Source organism: Bombina bombina, chromosome 4, assembly GCF_027579735.1.
Source record: "Bombina bombina isolate aBomBom1 chromosome 4, aBomBom1.pri, whole genome shotgun sequence".
NCBI classification, from domain to species: Eukaryota; Metazoa; Chordata; class Amphibia; order Anura; family Bombinatoridae; genus Bombina; species Bombina bombina.
In genome coordinates this window covers 253,010,220-253,032,082 of record NC_069502.1, presented here as the reverse complement: position 1 = coordinate 253,032,082, position 21,863 = coordinate 253,010,220, and the positions used below count along the sequence as shown (strand labels likewise).

Below are 21,863 nucleotides of genomic sequence, written 5' to 3'. Positions count from 1 at the left end.
CGTCACTAGCTCATGGACTCTTGCTAATTACATGAAAGAAAACATAATTTATGTAAGAACTTACCTGATAAATTCATTTCTTTCATATTAGCAAGAGTCCATGAGGCCCACCCTTTTTTTGTGGTGGTTATGATTTTTGTATAAAGCACAATTATTCCAATTCCTTATTTTATATGCTTTCACACTTTATCACCCCACTTCTTGGTTATTCGTTAAACTGAATTGTGGGTGTGGTGAGGGGTGTATTTATAGGCATTTTGAGGTTTGGGAAACTTTGCCCCTCCTGGTAGGAATGTATATCCCATACGTCACTAGCTCATGGACTCTTGCTAATATGAAAGAAATGAATTTATCAGGTAAGTTCTTACATAAATTATGTTTTATATGTTGTTTTTTCTAATACATATTGCAAGATGTCACAACCTGACCCTGGATCAGTATCTACTTCTGGAAAGACGCTGCCTGATGCCGGTTCTACCAAAGCTAAGTGCATTTGTTGTAAACTTTTGGTAACTGCTCCTCCGGCTGTAGTTTGTGTTAGTTGTCATGATAAACTTTCTAACGCAGATAATGTCTCCATTAGTAATAATCCTTTACCTGTTGTTTTTCCTTCAACATCTAATGTTCAGGATGCCCCTGTTAATGTAAAAGAATTTGTTTCTAATTCTATTAGGAAGGCTCTGTCTGTTATTCCTCCTTCCAGTAAACGTAAAAGGTCTTTTAAAACTTCTCATATTTCAGATGAATTTTTAAGTGACCGGCATCATTCTGACTTATCTGTTTCTGATGAGGATCTATCTGGTTCAGAAGATTCTGCCTCAGATATTGATACTGATAAATCTAAATATTTGTTTAAGTTGGAGTTTATTTGTTCTTTACTTAAAGAAGTGTTGATTGCATTAGATATGGAGGAGTCTAGTCCTCTTGATACTAAATCTGCTAAGCATTTAAATTCAGTTTTTAAACCTCATGTAGTTATTCCAGAAGTTTTTCCAGTTCCTGATGCTATTTCAGAAGTAATTTCTAGGGAATAGAATAGTCTGGGTACTTCATTTACTCCTTCTCCAAGGTTTAAGAAATTGTACCCTGTGCCATCTGATAGATTAGAGTTTTGGGACAAAATCCCCAAAGTTGATGGGGCTATCTCTACTCTTGCTAAACGTACTACTATTCCTACGGCAGATAGTACTTTAGATAGGAAGCTTGAATCCTTTCTAAGGAGAGCTTATTTATGTTCAGGTAATCTTCTTAGACCTGCTATTACTTTGGCTGATGTTGCTGCAGCTTCCACTTTCTGGTTGAAGGCTTTAGCGCAACAAGTGTCAGACCATAATGCTTATAGCATTGTTAAACTTCTTCAACATGCTAATAACTTTGTTTGTGATGCCATTTGATATCATTAGAATTGATGTCAGGTATATGTCTTTAGCTATTTTAGCTAGGAGAGCTTTATGGCTTAAATCTTGGAATGCAGATATGACTTCTAAGTCAACATTGCTTTCTCTTTCTTTCCAGGGTAATAAATTATTTGGTTCTCAGTTGGATTCAATAATTTCAACTGTTACTGGGGGGAAAGGAGCCTTTTTGCCTCAGGACAAAAAAATCTAAAGGTAAATATACGGCTGCTAATCGTTTTCGTTCCTTTCATCAGAATAAGGAGCAGAAGCCTGACCCTTCCCCTAAAGGAACCGTCTCCGTTTGGAAACCTTATCCAGTCTGGAATAAATCCAAGCCTTTTAGAAAGTCAAAACCAGCTCCCAAATCCGCATGAAGGTGCGGCCCTCATTCCAGCACAGCTGGTAGGGGGCAGGTTACGATTTTTCAAAGATCTTTGGATCAATTTAATTCACAATCTTTGGATTCAGAACATTGTTTCACAAGGGTACAGAATAGGTTTCAAGGTAAGGCCGCCTGTGAGAAGATTTTTTCTCTCACGCATTCCAGTAAACCCAGTGAAGTCTCAGGCGTTTCTGAAATGTGTTTCAGACCTAGAGTCGGCTGGGGTAATTATGCCAGCTCCAGTTCTGGAACGGGGTCTGGGGTTTTACTCAAATCTATTCATTGTACCAAAGAAGGAGAATTCCTTCAGACCAGTTCTGGATCTAAAAATATTGAATCGTTATGTAAGGATACCAACATTCAAAATGGTGACTATAAGGACTATTCTGCCTTTTGTTCAGCAAGGGCATTATATGTCTACAATAGACTTACAGGATGCATATCTTCATATTCCAATTCATCCAGATCACTATCAGTTCCTGAGATTCTCTTTTCTAGACAAGCATTATCAGTTTGTTGCTCTTCCGTTTGGCCTAGCAACAGCTCCAAGGATCTTTTCAAAGGTTCTCAGTGCCCTTCTCTCTGTAATCAGAGAACAGGGTATTGGGGTATTTCCTAATTTGGATGATATCTTGGTACTTGCTCAGTCTTTACATTCTGCAGAATCTCATACGAATCAACTTGTTTTGTTTCTTCAAAGACATGGTTGGAGGATCAATTTACCAAAGAGTTCCTTGATTCCTCAGACAAAGGTAACCTTTTTGGGTTTCCAAATAGATTCAGTGTCCATGACTTTGTCTCTAACAGAAAAGAGACGTCTAAAGTTGGTTTCAGCTTGTCGAAACCTTCAGTCTCAATTGTTCCCTTCGGTAGTTTTGTGCATGGAAATTCTAGGTCTCATGACTGCTGCATCGGATGCGATCCCTTTTGCTCGTTTTAACATGAGACCTCTCCAGCTTTGTATGCTGAACCAGTGGTGCAGGGATTATACAAAGATATCACAATTAATATCCTTAAATCCCAATGTTCGATTTTCTCTGACTTGGTGGTTGAATCACCATCGTTTAATTCAAGGGGCCTCTTTTGTTCGTCCAACCTGGACTGTGATCTCAACAGATGCGAGTCTTTCAGGTTGGGGAGCTGTATTGGGATCTCTGACAGCGCAGGGGAATTGGGAATCTCAGGAGGCGAGATTACCAATCAACATTTTGGAACTCCGTGCAATTTTCAGAGCTCTTCAGTTCTGGCCTCTTCTGAAGAGAGAATCGTTTATTTGTTTTCAGACAGACAATGTCACAACCGTGGCGTATATCAATCATCAAGGTGGGACTCACAGTCTTCAGGCTATGAAATAAGTATCTCGGTTACTTGTATGGGCGGAATCCAGCTCCTGTCTAATTTCTGCGGTTCACATCCCAGGTGTAGACAATTGGGAAGCGGATTATCTCAGTCGCCAGACGTTACATCCGGGCGAATGGTCTCTTCACCCAGAGGGATTTCTTCAGATTGTTCAAATCTGGGGACTTCCAGAAATAGATCTGATGGCCTCTCATCTAAACAAGAAACTTCCCAGGTATCTGTCCAGATCCAGGGATCCTCAGGCGGAAGCAGTGGACGCGTTGTCGCTTCCTTGGAATTATCATCCTGCTTATATCTTTCCGTCTCTAGTTCTTCTTCCAAGAGTGATTTCCAAAATTCTAATGGAGCGTTCGTTTGTACTGCTGGTGGCTCCAGCATGGCCTCACAGGTTTTGGTATGCGGATCTCGTTCGAATGGCCAGTTGCCAACCTTGGACACTTCCGTTAAGACTAGACCTTCTATCTCAAGGCCCATTTTTCCATCAGGATCTCAAATCATTAAATTTAAAGGTATGGAGATTGAACGCTTGATTCTTAGTCATAGAGGTTTCTCTGACTCAGTGATTAATACTATGTAGCAGGCTCGTAAATCTGTGTCTAGAAAGATTTATTATCTAGTCTGGAAGACTTACATTTCTTGGTGTTCTTCTCATAAATTCTCTTGGCATTCTTTTAGAATTCCTAGGATTTTACAGTTTCTTCAGGATGGTTTGGATAAGGGTTTGTCTGCAAGCTCTTTGAAAGGACAAATCTCTGCTCTTTTTGTTCTTTTTCACAGAAAGATTTCTAATCTTCCTGATATTCATTGTTTTGTACAGGCTTTGGTTCGTATCAAGCCTGTCATTAAGTCAATCTCTCCTCCTTGGAGTCTTAATTTGGTTCTGAGGACTTGACAGGCTCCTCCGTTTGAACCTATGCATTCTCTGGATATTAAATTACTTTCTTGGAAAGTTTTGTTCCTTTTGGCCATCTCTTCTGCTAGAAGAGTTTCTGAGTTAGCTGCTCTTTCTTGTGAATCTCCTTTTCTGATTTTTCATCAGGATAAGGCCGTGTTGCGGACTTCATTTAAATTTTTACCTAAGGTTGTGATTTCTAACAACATTAGTAGAGAAATTGTTGTCCCTTCATTGTGTCCAAATCCTAAGAATTCTCTGGAGAGATCTTTACATTCTTTGGATGTAGTGAGAGCTTTGAAATATTATGTTGAAGCTACTAAAGGTTTCAGAAAGACTTCTAGTCTATTTGTTATCTTTTCTGGTTCCAGGAAAGGTCAGAAGGCTTCTGCCATTTCATTGGCATCTTGGTTAAAGTCTTTGATTCATCATGCTTCTGTAGAGTAGGGTAAGTCCCCGCCTCAAAGGATTACGGCTCATTCTACTTGTATGTTAATATTAGCCTGGTATGTTCATCCTTTTTCTTGTTTTTTTTTCTGTAATAGTTCTATACGGTTTGTGTCTAAAGCTCGAGATTTTGCTTTTTTGATACTTATTCTACTGTACCCTCTCTCCACCAATCTAGTTTCCAGTTCTTTATCTTGTAAGTTGAATAGTTGAGTTTCGCTACAGTTCCTCCTTATTCAGAGAAACTCACCACAGGTAGGGATTTAGTGGTGCCAGGGGCACGTGCACTGTTTTTGTGTAGTAAGCTGTTGGTGGCGGTTTCTTTCCTGTACAGGTTAGTTTGAATTTTACCATCTGTGTCTTTAAATATAGTTAAATTCAGGAAACTAATATCAGATTGGCTTATTGTATACGTTAATTTGATATTTAGATTGTTCTCGTTCTAGATCATCTTTACTTCCTTCCCATAGAAACAGGATATCATCTATGTAACGAATCCATAATGGTATTAGGTCTGTCTCCACTGTATGGATATCGGAAAAAACAATCTGTGTCTCCCACCACCCCAAAAATAGATTTGCATATGTAGGGGCACATTCTGTGCCCAATGCAGTACATTATACCTGTAGGTAAAACTGATTGGCGAAGGTGAAGAAGTTGAATTTCAATATGAATTTCAAAAGTTGAAGGATAAACTTGTCATGATCCGGATCTTCCTTGGACCCTTGCTCTAAGAAGAATTGTACAGCTTGGAGACCCTTGTTATGTTCTATGGAGGTATATAGGGATTCAACATCTGCGGTTACCAGCCAAGTATCTGTTCTTACTGTGATGTTATCAAGTCTTTGTAATACCTCCATAGTGTCTTTACCAAATGACGGTAGGGCCTCCACAAATTCCCTCAGTCTATGAACCACATATTGACTTGCACGTTCCAATAGGCTTTCATTGCCTGACACAATGGGTCTGCCAGGAGGAGTATCAATGTTTTTGTGGATCTTAGGAATGAGATAGAAGGTACCGATTTGAGGTTCTTTGGTCGAGAAAAATTGTTTTATCAGAGTTAATTATTCCCTTACTTTCAGCTTCTTTAATGAGATTATTATAGATTTTGCTGTAAGATTCACTGGGATTATTAAATAACTTCTGATAACACTGTCTGTTTTTCAGTTGCTTCTCGACCTGTTTAATGTACATAGTGGTGGGCCAAAGGACTATATTGCCCCCCTTGTCGTCCTCCCTAATTATCACATCATTCCATTTCTGAATTTCTTTTAGAGCCTGTTTCCAATTGTGGTGATAAGTTATACTTCGGTACAAACGTCGAACTGGTTTTGAATTTTTTTCTCCATGGTTTGGATTCTGTCTCACTTTCATTCATTAGGCTTTCCAAGTTTTTTAATGCTAAAGTATCCTCGTCAGACATAGTGGGATCAGACTTTTTAGCAAAAAATTTCTTAAGGCTTAATTTGCGCACATAAAGTTGTATGTCTTAAATGGCTTCAAATTGATTAAACTGGCCAGTTGGACAAAAGGATAAGCCTTTGGATAGTACTGATATGTGTGCCCTATTGGCTCCAATGAGTTACTTACCCCCAAGAGGATTTACTCATATTGTAGATGCACCCATTATACCACTCTGTTTTTAATGTACAATTTTTCACAGCTAAAAGGCGTTAGTTCATGTGCTTCATATAAATAATATTGTGCTCATGTACATGAAGTTATTTAAGAGTCGGCACTAATTGCCTGAAATGTAAGTCTGTCAAAAGATCTGAGATAAGGAGGCAATCAGCAGAAACTTAGATACAAGGTAATCACAGAGGTAAAAAGTATATTTCTATAACAGTGTTAGTTGTGCAATACTGGGGATTGGTAAATAAAGGGATTATCTATCTTTTTAAACATTAACATTTTTGGTGTTTACTATCCCTTTAATAACATTCTTCCTATATACAGTAAGTATGAATACTTTTTCTAAATGTTGTTATGGTGATGTGAAAAACTTTCTTAGTTGTAATATTTTCAAAGCCTCAATTAAAAAACAACCTATTTAATAAAAAAAGAAAAAAAAAGACAGAAACCCATGTTTTAGGTACTGAATATATAAGATCTATGGTATATGTGTCTATGTCCTCAGGCTATGCAAAACATGTATATGTTTATGCTAATAGCCGGCGGGCTATAAAGTTACATAGAACTTACCTGACAGCATCTTAGTCTACTGTACTTACCTCAGCTGCAGATGAGTCAATATGCTGCAGTTGCCAAGAATCTGGTAAGGATTGAACAAGGAGCAGCACACTGTAGACCAGGGAATTGGCAGAAATGCTTACTGTATATAATCACTGAAGATAATCACTGCCTAAAAGAAACTCTTCTCTTCCTAGGTACTCTGAGGAGAGAAACCCTCTCAATGATGTGTTGTAGATCAGCACTTCAGACCGTCTTGGAGGCAAAAAGTTGCTGAGGGATTAAACCTCTGGGATACAGGGATGTTTTTGCCTCCTCCTAGCTGACTGGAGTGTAATATACGTGTGATGTCTCGTGCACACTCACCGTTTTCTGAAATAAATAAATAATAATAATCCGGCAGTTTGCCATTTGAGCTAACATTAATGGTATCTTAACAATTTTAATAGTGAGGATATGTTTTTACCTAACAATTGTAAGTCCTCCTACATATATTTGGGCTTTGAATTTAGTTCTTCAGGTCTTCCTATATAATTTCTTTAAACCTATGTATAAATTGCCTTTTAAAGTTACTGATTTTTACAACACATTTCTTTATGGCTTTGTCCACATCCTGACATAGAGTTGAATGTGCTACGTTTCTCCTCTTTCATCAGGTTGAGGTGGTGGTTATGATTGTTGTTGTTTCTTCCTATTGTCACCAGTGATAATCCAGTTATTCAGCAATAACTTATACTGCAAGTTTTTGCAATATTTTGGATTGATCTATTTCAACGTATTTTCTTTAAGCCCATTTTAGCCTGTTTTGCTTAGAATATCTTCCTCAATGGCTTAAAAATACACTGCATTTTAATAAACCTGATTGTGCTCTAGTTTAAATTAAATCATGAAATGTACTGATCATTTGACAATGCCTTTGCGATTAGAATTAAGTATCATTTGGTTACTTAATGAAGCAATTACACTGGCAGTAACTATTACAAGCTGGAAATTGTACCTTTTAAGAAAATGTATTTATTTTTTGTTTACTATATTAACTTGGATGCATGGGTCTGCCCTGAAGGGGTTAAGAGCCTTTTGTTATATTTATTTTAGCCTTAAACCTGTTAATCTCTGAAAATCAAATGTGATTTCATGCCTCTTTGTGGTATTTTAGGCAGAGAAAGAAATGTTTTTTTCTCCTTCAGTAGTACAAAGCCTTGTGCTTTATTTCCATTCCTATTAGAAGCTATTTTTTTTATTTAAAGGGACAGTCTACTTGAATGTTTAGTTTAAAAAGATAGGTAACCCCTTTATTACCCATTCCCCAGTTTTACATAACCAACATTTACATTAATACACTTTTTACCTCTGTGATTACCTCGTATCTAAGCTCCTGCAGACTGCCCCCTTAACTCCGTTCTTTTGACAGACTTGCATTTTAGCCAATCAGTACTGACTAATAACTCCATGGGAGTGTGCACACTGTTATCTACATGGCACACATGAATTAGCTCTGTCTAGCTAATAAAATGCCATGAGATAAGAGGTGGCCTTCAAGGGCTTAGATATTCAATAAAGAATATCAAGAGAACAAAGTTGTTTAAAATTGCATGCCCTATCTGAATCATGAAAGTTTAATTTTGACTGGACTGTTCCTTTAATAGCAAGCTTACTTAATTTATAATTTACTTAAAGGGACAGTCCAGTCAATATTGAACTTTCATGATTCAGATAGGGCATGCAACTTTAAACAACTTTCCAAATTTTTTTTACCATCAAATTTGCCTTGTTCTCTTGTTTATCTTTGTTGAAAGATAAACCTATGTAGGTTTATATGCTAATTTCTTAGCCCTTTAAGACAGTGCATTTTGACAGTTGGTAACAGCTACACAGTGCTAGTTCATGTTGGCCATATAGATAACATTGTGCTCACTTCTGGGGAGGTATTTATGGGTTAGCAATGATTGACTAAAATTCAAGTCTGTCAAAAGAACTAAAATAAGGGTACAATCTGCAGATACTTAGATACAAGGTAATCACAGAGGTAAAAAGTATTATTAATGTAACAGTGTTGGTTATGCAAAACTGGGGAATTAGGTAATAAAGGGATTATCTATCTTTTTAAACAATAACAATTCTGAAGAAGACTGTCCCTTTAAGTGATCCAAAATAATTTATCAAGATTTATTCCAGACAAGTCCATTACAACCCATAGTTTACTTGGGAAGATTAAGCAACTGTAAACACTGGACTTCATTTGATTTATTTGGTGTTAATTTGCTTTATCTTTAATTATATTATATATATTTCCACAGAGCCAGTTCTTGTGTCCCCAGGACAAACTCATCGTCCAAACACTCTGAGTCATGTGTGCTGGTATCGCAACCAAAGCGTCTCTCTTACTGACCACATAACCATGATGGAGGTAATATAAAATCATCATAACACTTCTTTTGTTCAAATAGAGCATGCAATTTTAAGACACTTTTCAATTTAATTTTCATGTCAAATTTATTTTGTTCTCTTGGAATCCTTTGTGGAAAAGCATACCTAGATACACTCTAGCAACAATGCACTACTGGCTGGGAGCTGGTGATTGGTGGCTATAACCATATGCCTCCTGTCATTGGCTCACCAGATGTGTTCAGCTACATCCCAATAGTGCTTTGCTGCTCTGGAGTGGATTTTAAATATGTATTTAACCCTTTTTCAGGAGTAAAATACAATTATATGCAAATAGTGCAATAATAGAATTCTCTGTTAGCATTTTCTTTTTGTGTATTTTTGTCCCTTTAATTCTCAGTCCCTGACCCATTCTATGTTCTTCCTTATCACTATTAATTTGGACTACCATCATAAATATCTGAGTCAAGCACAAATATAAAAGTTTGTTTCAATTAGTTAGTGCACGTCTTCCAAATGTACACTGCATTGTAAGCTCTGTGATATTTGATAGAACATTCCATAACATTAAAAGGGCAGTAAAGTCAAATTAAATGGATTGGATAGAACATGACAGTTTAAAGAACTTTCCAATTTACTCCTGTTATCAATTTTGCTAAGTTCTCTTGGTATTCTTTGTTAAACCAGAAAACTAGGTGAGCTCAGGAGCGTGCACATCTCTAGTCGTCTGGCAGCAGTGTTTGCAAGATTGTTTATAGTCATGTTATACATAGTTACAAACACTGTTGCTATAGTCTGCTAAAGTCACGTGCATGCTCCTGAACGCCAATTAACCTAACTAGCTTTACTCCTCAACAAAGGATATCTAAAGAAACAACAAAAATTTGAAATATAAGTAAATTGCTTAAAAACACATGCTCTATCTAAATCATGAACGTTTAATTTTGGCTTTACGTCCCTTTAACATTATTATTTTACTGATATGATACAAATGTTAAGTTTCTCTAGCAAATATTTAAAGGGACATGCCACCCACATTTTTTCTTTTATCATTTAGAAAGAGAATGCAATTTTAAACATCTTTCTAATTTACTTATATTATCTAATTTGTTTTATTCTCTTGATATTCTTTGATGAAAAGCATATCTAGATATGCTCACTAGCTGCTGATTGGTTGCTGCACATAGAAGCATCATGTGATTGGCTCACCATGTGCATTGCTTTTTCTTCAAATAAGGATATTTAACAAATGAAGCAAAATAAATTATGGAAGTAAATTGTAATGTTGTTTAAATTTCTATTCTCTATCTGAATCATGAAAGAAAGATTTTGGGTTTAGTGGGCCTTTAACTGCACAAAATAAATTACTTATACAGCCATAAATATAAATCTTGCAAAGTTATTTTTATTTGATGCTGGCCAGTTGTCAGGAACCACCCAGCATCTCTCAGTACAATAGTTATTCCATAACTGATGCAAACACACAAGCTTTAAAGCCTATTGAGTTTATTGTTTGAGATCTAATTTTCTGCAGCCGATTAGGTACAGAAAGTGAGCTCCAGCACCAATCACCCAATCAGTGGTGAGTTATGCAAGTTAAAGGTACATTAAATAATTTCTAGATAGTGATATATTCAGATACAAAAACATAGCTGGGAACTAATATGCGGATTCATTGTTTTAAATTATATTAGTTTTTTGTTTTTTTTTAAAGTGTAAAAAGTAAAGTAATAGCTGCTGCCATGTTGTAACCTAGGTTTTACTTCTCTGCTGAGACCAATTAGGGGCAGCTTTAAATGATTAACTAGAGTGTGGAATATAACCGTGTTTAACCTGGAGTCTCCACTTCTAACAGGTATTAGTAAGCCCAAACGTTTCAGGTTTAAATTAGAAGAAATGGGGACAAAATACATAATGAAAGTATACTGTATATTCTTTTTTTTATTTATTTATTTACTACACATAAACATTTTATAGTACAATTGTAAGGTGTAATGTTCCTTTAAGGACTTTGACTCTTGCATGCTGCACTCTAGTCCATCTAGGGGCAGTGGAAAAAGAGCAGGAAAAGTAGGCAAATAATGAAAAATGTATTGTATTTTTTTAAAAAAAAGAAATTAAATTTTGAGTATGTCCCTTTAAGTTTTCACTTCTGTTTGACAATATAGCAATGTCTGTATGTGCCATTTATAAGAAGATAATTATTCTGTCTCTCAGAACCAGCTCTCTGGTTACCTGCTTCGCAAATTTAAAAACAGCAACGGGTGGCAGCGTTTGTGGGTGATCTTTACCAACTTCTGCCTTTTCTTCTACAAAACACACCAGGTAAATGAACTGAAAAAATAAATGTGAGAAAAATGATCAAGTAATTAACCCTTTAAGGACACAGCTTTCAGTTTGCTCAATTGTTTTATAACGGAAAAATTCCGTCATATGTCCTTAAGAGGTTAATAGCTAAACTGTACAGTGTTTGTAGGTATAAGATTATTGGCTACGTACCTAGCGAGTGATTTAACACATGGCGCTACTGACTGGGGCAGTATAATGAGTATAAAACTTATTATAGTAGCTGAGAGTTACGATAAATGAGGAGCATGCACAAAAGGGAATGTTGCCATTGTTTTCGAGACATGTTGCTTCATAATCATTTTTTATATTCCTGACCCAATATACTACTGTGAAGCCCCTAGGCCCGGAGGGGGAACCCTATGGCACAAGTACTCAGTGTGGCACTTTACCACCATAGTGCTTAGTTTTATTGGCTGTAATTTTACTTAAAGGGACAGTAAAGTCAAAATTAAACTTTTATAATTCACATAGAGCAAATTTTAAAAAACTTTCCAATGTGCTTAATTTTCTTTGTTGAATGAGCAGCAAAGCACTAATAGCTGTTGAATGGTTGTCACTGTGTTTGGCTAGCTCCCAGTAGTGCATTGCTACTCCTTCAAAAACGAATAAAGAGAAAATGAAGCAAATTCGATAATACAAATTAATCAGAAAGTTGATTAAAATCATAATCTATTTCTAAATCATGAAAGAAAAAAATACTGTGCTTCATGTCCCTTTAAATGTTTTTCTTCTGAAACAGTGCTCTATATAAGTAGTAAAGTTTCTTTCATGTAATTGGCAAGAGTCCATGAGCTAGTGACGTATGGGATATACAATCCTACCAGGAGGGGAAATTTTTCCCAAACCTCAAAATGCCTATAAATACACCCCTCACCACATCCACAATTCAGTTTTACAAACTCCTCTGGAGGTGGTGAAGTAAGTTTGTGCTAAGATTTCTACGTTGATAAGCGCTTCTCAGCATTTTGAAGCCTGATTCCTCTGAGTACAGTGAATGTCAGAGGGATGTGAAGGGAGTATCACCTATTGAATGCAATGGTTTTCCTGCGCGGGAGATCTATTTCATAGGTTCTTTGTTATCGGTCGTAGAGATTCATCTCCTACCTCCCTTTTCAGATCGACGATATACTCTCATATTCCATTACCTCTACTGATAACTGTTTCAGTACTCATTTGGCTATCTGCTATATGTGGATGGGTGTCTTTCGGTAAGTATGTTTTCGTTACTTAAGACACTCTCAGCTATGGTTTGGCACTTTATGCATTAATATTAAGTTCTAAATATATGTATTGTACATATATATTTGTCATGAGTCAGGTTTATGTATTTCCTTTTGCAGACTATCAGTTTCATATTTAACTTAAATTTGTCATTTCCGGCGTCTTAGTTAACACCGAGTTCCTTGCACAAGGTTGCGTCTAAAATGACACGAGTGTGTCATTTCCAGATGTTGTTAGCACCAAAAAATGTTCAGTTTGCGTTGTGCGTCATACTTGGCACCAAATAATTTCATTCTTTAAAATCCCATTCCTATATGCCTCTGGTCTTTTTCTATGTCAGAGGGCTATGCTGTTTGCATTTTTTTCCCATTCCTGAAACTGCCATATAGGGAAATTTGATAATTTTGCTTTATATGTTGTTTTTTTTCTCTTACATTTGCAAGATGTCTCAATTTAATCCTGTCTCAGAAACCACTGTTGGAACCCTGCTGCCTGATAACAGTTCTACCAAAGCTAAGTGCATTTGTTGTAAATGTGTGGAGATTATATCTCCAGCTGTGGTATGTAATAGTTGTCATGATAAGCTTTTACATGCAGAGAATGTGTCCATCAGTAATAGTACAATGCCTGTTGTTCCTTCAACATCTAATGTACATGATATACCTGTGAATATAAAATATTTTATTGCTGATGCAATTCAGAAGGCTTTGTCTGCCATCCCGCCTTCTAATAAACGTAAAAGGTCTTTTAAAACTTCTCATTAAGTTGATGAAATTTCAAATGACCGACAACATACTGATTTATCCTCCTCTGACAAGGATCTATCTGATTCAGAAGATCCTTCCTCAGATATTGACACTGACAAATCTACTTATTTATTAAAAATGGAGTATATTCGTTCCTTTGTTAAAAGAGGTGTTGATTACATTGGATATTGAGGAAACTAGTCCTCTTGGTATTAAAACTAGTAAACATTTAAATTCTGTTTATAAACCTCCTGTGGTTACTCCAGAGGTTTTTCCAGTTCCTGATGCTATTTCTGATATGATTTCTAAGGGATTTCTAAGTAATGGAATAGGCCTGGTACTTCTTTTATTCCTTCTTCAAGGTTTAAAAAAATGGTATCCTTTGCCAGCAGTTAAATTGGAGTTTTAGGAAAATATCCCCAAAGTTGATAGGGCTATTTCTACTCTAGCTTATTTATATCCTGGCTATCCTGGCTATCTTCTCAGGCCAAGTATAAAGCACAATTATTTCCAAATTCCTTTGTTGATGCTTTTTACTCCTTTCTTTATCACCCCACTACTTGGCTATTCGTTAAACTGAATTGTGGGTGTGGTGAGGGGTGTATTTATAGGCATTTTGAGGTTTGGGAAACTTTGCCCCTCCTGGTAGGATTGTAATATCCCATACGCCACTAGTTCATGGACTCTTGCCAATATGAAAGAAATTAATTTATCAGGTAAGTTCTTACATAAATTATGTTTTTCATATTAAAATGTGTATGTATGTATGTGTGTGCGCGTGTGTGTGTATATGTGTGTATATATATATATATATATATATATATATATATATATATATATATATATATATACAGGGAGTGCAGAATTATTAGGCAAGTTGTATTTTTGAGGATTAATTTTATTATTGAACAACAACCATGTTCTCAATGAACCCAAAAAACTCATTAATATCAAAGCTGAATAGTTTTGGAAGTAGTTTTTAGTTTGTTTTTAGTTATAGCTATTTTAGGGGGATATCTGTGTGTGCAGGTGACTATTACTGTGCATAATTATTAGGCAACTTAACAAAAAACAAATATATACCCATTTCAATTATTTATTTTTACCAGTGAAACCAATATAACATCTCAACATTCACAAATATACATTTCTGACATTCAAAAACAAAACAAAAACAAATCAGTGACCAATATAGCCACCTTTCTTTGCAAGGACACTCAAAAGCCTGCCATCCATGGATTCTGTCAGTGTTTTGATCTGTTCACCATCAACATTGCGTGCAGCAGCAACCACAGCCTCCCAGACACTGTTCAGAGAGGTGTACTGTTTTCCCTCCTTGTAAATCTCACATTTGATGATGGACCACAGGTTCTCAATGGGGTTCAGATCAGGTGAACAAGGAGGCCATGTCATTAGATTTTCTTCTTTTATACCCTTTCTTGCCAGCCACGCTGTGGAGTACTTGGACGCGTGTGATGGAGCATTGTCCTGCATGAAAATCATGTTTTTCTTGAAGGATGCAGACTTCTTCCTGTACCACTGCTTGAAGAAGGTGTCTTCCATAAACTGGCAGTAGGACTGGGAGTTGAGCTTGACTCCATCCTCAACCCGAAAAGGCCCCACAAGCTCATCTTTGATGATACCAGCCCAAACCAGTACTCCACCTCCACCTTGATGGCGTCTGAGTCGGACTGGAGCTCTCTGCCCTTTACCAATCCAGCCACGGGACCATCCATCTGGCCCATCAAGACTCACTCTCATTTCATCAGTCCATAAAACCTTAGAAAAATCAGTCTTGAGATATTTCTTGGCCCAGTATTGGCGTTTCAGCTTGTGTGTCTTGTTCAGTGGTGTTCGTCTTTCAGCCTTTCTTACCTTGGCCATGTCTCTGAGTATTGCACACCTTGTGCTTTTGGGCACTCCAGTGATGTTGCAGCTCTGAAATATGGCCAAACTGGTGGCAAGTGGCATCTTGGCAGCTGCACGCTTGACTTTTCTCAGTTCATGGGCAGTTATTTTGCGCTTTGGTTTTTCCACACGCTTCTTGCGACCCTGTTGACTATTTTGAATGAAACGCTTGATTGTTCGATGATCACGCTTCAGAAGCTTTGCAATTTTAAAAGTGCTGCATCCGTCTGCAAGATATCTCACTATTTTTGACTTTTCTGAGCCTGTCAAGTCCTTCTTTTGACCCATTTTGCCAAAGGAAAGGAAGTTGCCTAATAATTATGCACACCTGATATAGGGTGTTGATGTCATTAGACCACACCCCTTCTCATTACAGAGATGCACATCAACTAATATGCTTAATTGGTAGTAGGCTTTCGAGCCTATACAGCTTGGAGTAAGACAACATGCATAAAGAGGATGATGTGGTCAAAATACTCATTTGCCTAATAATTCTGCACTCCCTGTATATATATATATATATATATATATATATGTATATATATATATGTATATATATATGTATATATATATGTATATATATATATCCTTCTCAAAAACAGCAACCAGACAGGATTTCTTCAAAAAAGGACAAGTTTATTGACGTTTCGTGGAATAATCCTCCCCTTCTTCAGAATATAAAGTGTACACAAACACACCACCTTAAATAAGCTAACCAATATACTGTAACCTCCCACTTCCTGTTAAAAAAAGGCGCCAACAGGAAGTGGGAGGTTACTGTATATTGGTTTGCTTATTTAAGGTGGTGTGTTTGTGTACACTTTATGTTCTGAAGAAGGGGTGGTTTACTCCCCGAAACGTCAATAAACTTGACCTTCTTTGAAGAAATCCTGTCTGGTTGCTGTTTTTGAGAAGGATATTTATCTACACGGAACCTACAAGTGGTTGACCCACGGAGGGCGGATTTACATTGAGAGTTGCTATATATATATATATATATATATATATATATATATATATATATATATATATATATATATATATATATATATATATATATATATATATATATATATATACTGTGTGACAGGGTGTGGTCATTGTGCATGCTTTGTATGCCCCTCTTGTGTCATCTGCTTGTGTCCCATTGTGCCCCCCTTTTGTGGGTGAGTGTGTATTTTATGAAAAACTCTTAACTCCACCCCAACTGATAAGGTTAGGTTCACATAAATGATAGGCTGACACTAATTACAGATTGATTACAAATTTTGTCAATGAGCTAAGATTTAGCAGTCAGAATATTTTCCCTCTAAAGATGGCACTCATCACTAAGATATAATAGACAAATATGTATTTTGCAAATATGTTCTGAAAAAAACAAGTCAGTATCTCTTTTTGACCAAGGTTGAACCCCACTAATGTTTATAGACAAAGATACTTATTGGAACCATATATGAATAACATGTTTTTTTTTTTATAATAATATAATGACAGGAATCATACAGCTATGCTGGACCTTGAGTATAATAGTAGCTACACATGAATTCTTTTGAAGTACAAAAGCAAGCAATTATATGTTGACAAGAAACACTGGTTAATAGCTACATATCAATACTAATTAATAATATCTCTGTGTATGTTTACCTGAATATGTAAGAAAATGCACATGATCAATTGTACGCCTGCATAATATAGCACAGATACATGTGATTAGTATCAAAATTGTGAATTTTCTCTGACAATCATCCTGAAAGTATGAATATATCTTTTTCTATAGTCTTCAATATGTAAAATTCTGTCTCTGTATGTACAGTGATAGCATTACAGCGGCAAATGCTAAATTCACTGTACTGGATGCTTGTGTGTTTATTTCAGGAGGATGCACCACTTGCCTCTCTGCCCCTTCTGGGTTACACTGTGAGTGTACCCTCATTCTCAGACCCTGTTAGCTGTCAGCATGTTTTTAAGCTGCACTTCAAATCGCATGTGTACTTCTTCAGAGCGGACAGCGAGTATACATGGAGGAGGTATGTAAATCTACAGTGTATCTTGAAGTATATATTATATACTTTATCTTTTCTAAGTAAAAGAAAAAAAAACAAGCTTTTGTTAATACCAGAATTCATTTTTAACATGTAAATTGAGATGAAATCCCTGATTTAAATAATCTGTTAAAGTAACTGTATAGTACACATCTATATATTACTAGAATGGTTTGCTTTTTAATTGGCCACCCCAAGCCCTATATATTTAGTTGTTGCTAACTTTTTAAATGTGTTGCATTGAAAGGTGGTACTGCATTCAAGCATCCTCTAGATAAGCAAATTAAGGCAGCCTTTAAATCAAGATGTATGTTGAATAAGGGGCGTGATCCGATATACGGTGCAGGTTTCGGCGCAAGCGTGGAAACCTGCGCCACCCGTAGTTTCACCTCGCACATCGCGCTATCACATATACGGCGCCGACAGTTGCTAAAGTGCCATAAGTCAGACAAACTAGCGATGCCCAGAAATAAGCGTAAGTACAAATTTCTGGAGTCGCCAGTGACTTACGGCACTTTAGAAACTGCCACCGCCTAAAAAAAAACTAACTAAAGTATAAAATATCCCGTAACTGTCTAACACGCCTCCCAAACATAGCCCGACATGTATACCCCTCTATCCGCAATCCCCCCTCTCACTCCTAACAATAAATGTATTAACCCCTAAATCGCCGCTCCCGTACCCCGCCGCCACCTATATTATATATATTATACCCTAATCTGACCTCCCTACACCGCCGCCACCTATATTATATGTATTACCCCCTAATCTGAGCCCCCTACACCGCTGCCACCTATATTAAACCCAAGTCTAACCCTAACACCCCCTAATTTAATTATTATTTAAATAAATCTAAATAATATTAATATTATTAACTAAATTATTCCTATTTAAAACTAAATACTTACCTATAAAATAAACCCTAAGATAGCTACAATATAATTAATAATTACATTGTAGCTATTTTATGGTTTATATTTATTTTACAGGTAACTTTGTATTTATTTTAACTAGGTACAATAGCTATTAAATGGTTAATAACTATTTAATAGCTACCTAGTTAAAATAATTACAAAATTACCTGTAAAATAAATCCTAACCTAAGTTACCATTACACCTAACACTACACTATCAATAAATTAATTAAATAAACTACAATTATCTCAACTAAAATACAATTAAATAAACTAAACTATATTACAAAAAAAACAAACACTAAATTACAAAAAATAAAAGATTACAAGAATTTTAAGCTAATTACACCTAATCTAAGCCCCCTAATAAAATATAAAGCCCCCCAAAATAATAAAATGTCCCTACCCTAAACTAAATTACAAAAGTAATCAGCTCTATTTCCAGCCCTTAAAAGGGCCTTTTGTGGGGCATTGCCCCAAAGTAATCAGCTGCCGGTGAAGACGTGGAAGTGGTGAGCGCTGGGGATCTGATGTGTCTGCTGTGGTTTGCTCGTTGATCCGTTGCTGCCCTCACTCACGTAAGGCTGAATGTAAGCGTTATATTGTGCGGTGCTGAAGATTCTAATTGCCTGTTGTGCCGAGATTTACTCTTTTGACTCTGTTGTTTTACGGACTTTTGGTAGTAGCAATATCATACACACATTGCTATCATGTCGGAGGCTGCTAACAGCTTTGTTTTACGGGACTTGGAAGCTACTTTACACACATATGAGGAAGGGGTCGATGATATATTCGATGACAATACTAATACTCTAAATGACCTCTTTTTTCATATAGATGAGCTAAGACGTAAGGACATTAAACTTGATCTTGATATAAAAACTTTTTTACTTTACAAAAAACAAGCAAGGATACCGAGAGGATTGAGGATCAGAAAATTCCCTTCTTTTGCTGTAACGGACTCTGATTTTATTAACAAATGGAATCATGTATTGGATGTTTGTTCTTTTGCTCTCATAGATCTTTTGGTGGAATATAAAAAACAACTTAGGCTAGACCTTGTTGCACAGATTAAATTGGTACAGCAGGATCTACTTAAATTTCAATCTGATATTAATTTTGTTCCCTATGACAATAGGTTTGAAGCTAACATGGCCAAATTCACCAAAGATTTGTGGGAATTTAAAAAACAAAAGCTATCTAGAGACAAAAGGGATTATGATTCTGAGAAAGTATATAGGTGGAATATCTCTAGACAGGGGTCTAGACATCATAGTCGTAAGTTTCAGAAATTCAATCAAAGCAAAGATGTTGCTAAAGAAAGCAAAAAAGTACACTTTGCTGAAACCGACTATGAGGTAGAAACCTCTGATCCGGACTCTGGCGATGATGTGGTATTGCCTAGTGTCAGTTCGGCACTGGACAATCCAACTAATCACATTAATGAGTCAAAAAACGAATTACGCCAGGGGACCAAACAAAAAAGAAAAAAACACGAAGGGGCAGGAGGGGTGGCAAAAAATGCAAACATACAAGGCAGATATCAAACGAGGACACAGACCAGAAAATACCTCTAAAAAATGTTGTAAACCTCTCTAAGGTCCCTCTTACACATACTGATAAGGAGGTCCTTAGCCTAGGCTTAGGGTTTTCACCTACATCACATTTTAACCTTTTTGGTACCATACATGACGTTAATTTATTTGTACGCAAACTTACGCTGAAAAAACATTTTTCAGGTAACAGCGATGGCTCTGAACAGGATGTTGTAGCTGGTGTTAGCAATGAACAAGATATGAACAAAGAAACACTTATGTTTGATGAACAGTGTCTAATTCTGGATATGACCACAATTTTAAATGAGGATATTGTGCAGCCTGAGGTTGTCGCTAGGCCACCTTCAGTTTCTGGTCTGAAAAAAAGTAATTTCTACCCTGTACATAGTAGGAGTAAAAATATAGAAGTCTTTCAGCGTACAGTGGAGAAAAAACTTGTCCATTTATCAGAGGAGGTACACTCCCAAAAAACCAGAATGAAGGATCGCTTTAGAAACAACCTCACAACTGCACAACGAGAATCCCTTATTGCTTTAGGTAAGAACACTGCCTTAGTCATTAAAGAATCTGACAAGGGGGGCAATGTGGTGGTTATGGATAGGGAGTATTATATTAGTGAATCGTATCGTCAACTAAACGATACAGAGGTTTACAAAAAACTTACTTTTAATCCCACCACCGCTTACATGCCCCTAGTTGAAGACATATTGACTCTAGGCACACATAAGGGTGTTATACCGGCCTCACTTTTAAACTCATTGTTACCAAGAAAACCATTAACTCCGGTTTTTTATTTCCTTCCAAAGCTCCACAAGGATGCAAAAAATCCCCCCGGTCGTCCCATCATTTCGGGGGTTGATTCACTTTTGGAGCCCTTATCTGAATTGGTTGATTCTTTTCTCCAGCCCATAGTGGTTAACCTTATGAGTTATATTAGGGATGCCACCCAGGTTTTAAGAACAGTACAGAATATCACATGGGAAGAGACATACAGATTCGTGACTATAGATGTTGTTTCTCTTTACACCTCCATTCCACACCAGCAGGGGCTCGATGCAGTGTCCTTTGTTTTGGACAATTACTCTAATTATTCGGTGGAGGTCAAACAGTTTCTTATTTTGGCCATCGAATTTTTATTAACTCACAATTTTTTCTTATTTGAGGGATGTTGCTATCTCCAGAGGCGTGGAACGGCAATGGGGGCAAAGTTTGCCCCCTCCTATGCCAATCTCTATATGGGATGGTGGGAGCTGTTCCACGTCTATGGAGATGGCAACCCTCACAAGAATAATATCATATATTTTGGACGCTACATCGATGACCTGTTGCTGGTGTGGAATGGGGATAGTAGTAGTGTAGAGGATTTTATTAAGTACATCAATACCAATGAGGCAAATCTTAAATTCACTTTTGAACAACATCCACTACACACTAAATTTTTGGACATTGAGCTCTCCGCTCAAATATCTACAAAGACTGTGGATACTAACTTATATCGTAAACCAACTAGTGGGAACACTATCCTCAATTTTCAATCCTGCCATCCAAAACACGTTCTAAAAGCCATACCTAAAAGTCAGTACATTAGAACACGCAGAATTTGTTCTAATGATACTATGTTTAATGAACAAATTGACATTTTGGAGGGGAGGCTTTTAGAGCTTGGGTATCCACTAACTTTGTTAAAATCCACAAGAGAACAAATCAGAAAAATCCCACGTAGTCAGCTATTGACATATAAGAGATTTGATAGAACTCCATCTACTAGGGAAGTTTGCAGAGACTACTTATCTTTAGCACTCCTTATAGTTTGGAGTTCAACAAAATTTGCAATCTGATCAGAGAAAGTCTACCTATTCTTGCTACTGATCCTTCTCTGGAAAGGGTAGCTAATAGTGGCTGCAAATTCGTAGCTAGGAAAGCTATCACTGTTGGCAACATAGTAGCTCCTTCACAATTGCCCACACAGAGAACATGTACCTGGTTACCTCAGAGAATGGGCTTTTTTAGATGCAAAGCAAAAACATGCAAAACCTGCAATTATGTGGTGGAGGGTGATTGCTTTCATTCCT

General features: G+C 36.7%; 1 protein-coding gene across 1 annotated transcript in view; it reads left to right on the top strand.

Moving 5' to 3' along the window:
- The window catches only part of LOC128657263 (FERM, ARHGEF and pleckstrin domain-containing protein 2), a 261,529-nt gene that overhangs the window by 193,427 nt on the left and 46,239 nt on the right, over positions 1–21,863 (top strand). Inside the window, exons 12-14 of the mRNA XM_053711541.1 lie at positions 8,968–9,077; positions 11,273–11,380; positions 17,155–17,306. Of these exons, the coding sequence (XP_053567516.1) occupies positions 8,968–9,077; positions 11,273–11,380; positions 17,155–17,306 (370 nt within the window). The remainder of the gene's footprint in view (positions 1–8,967; positions 9,078–11,272; positions 11,381–17,154; positions 17,307–21,863) is intronic.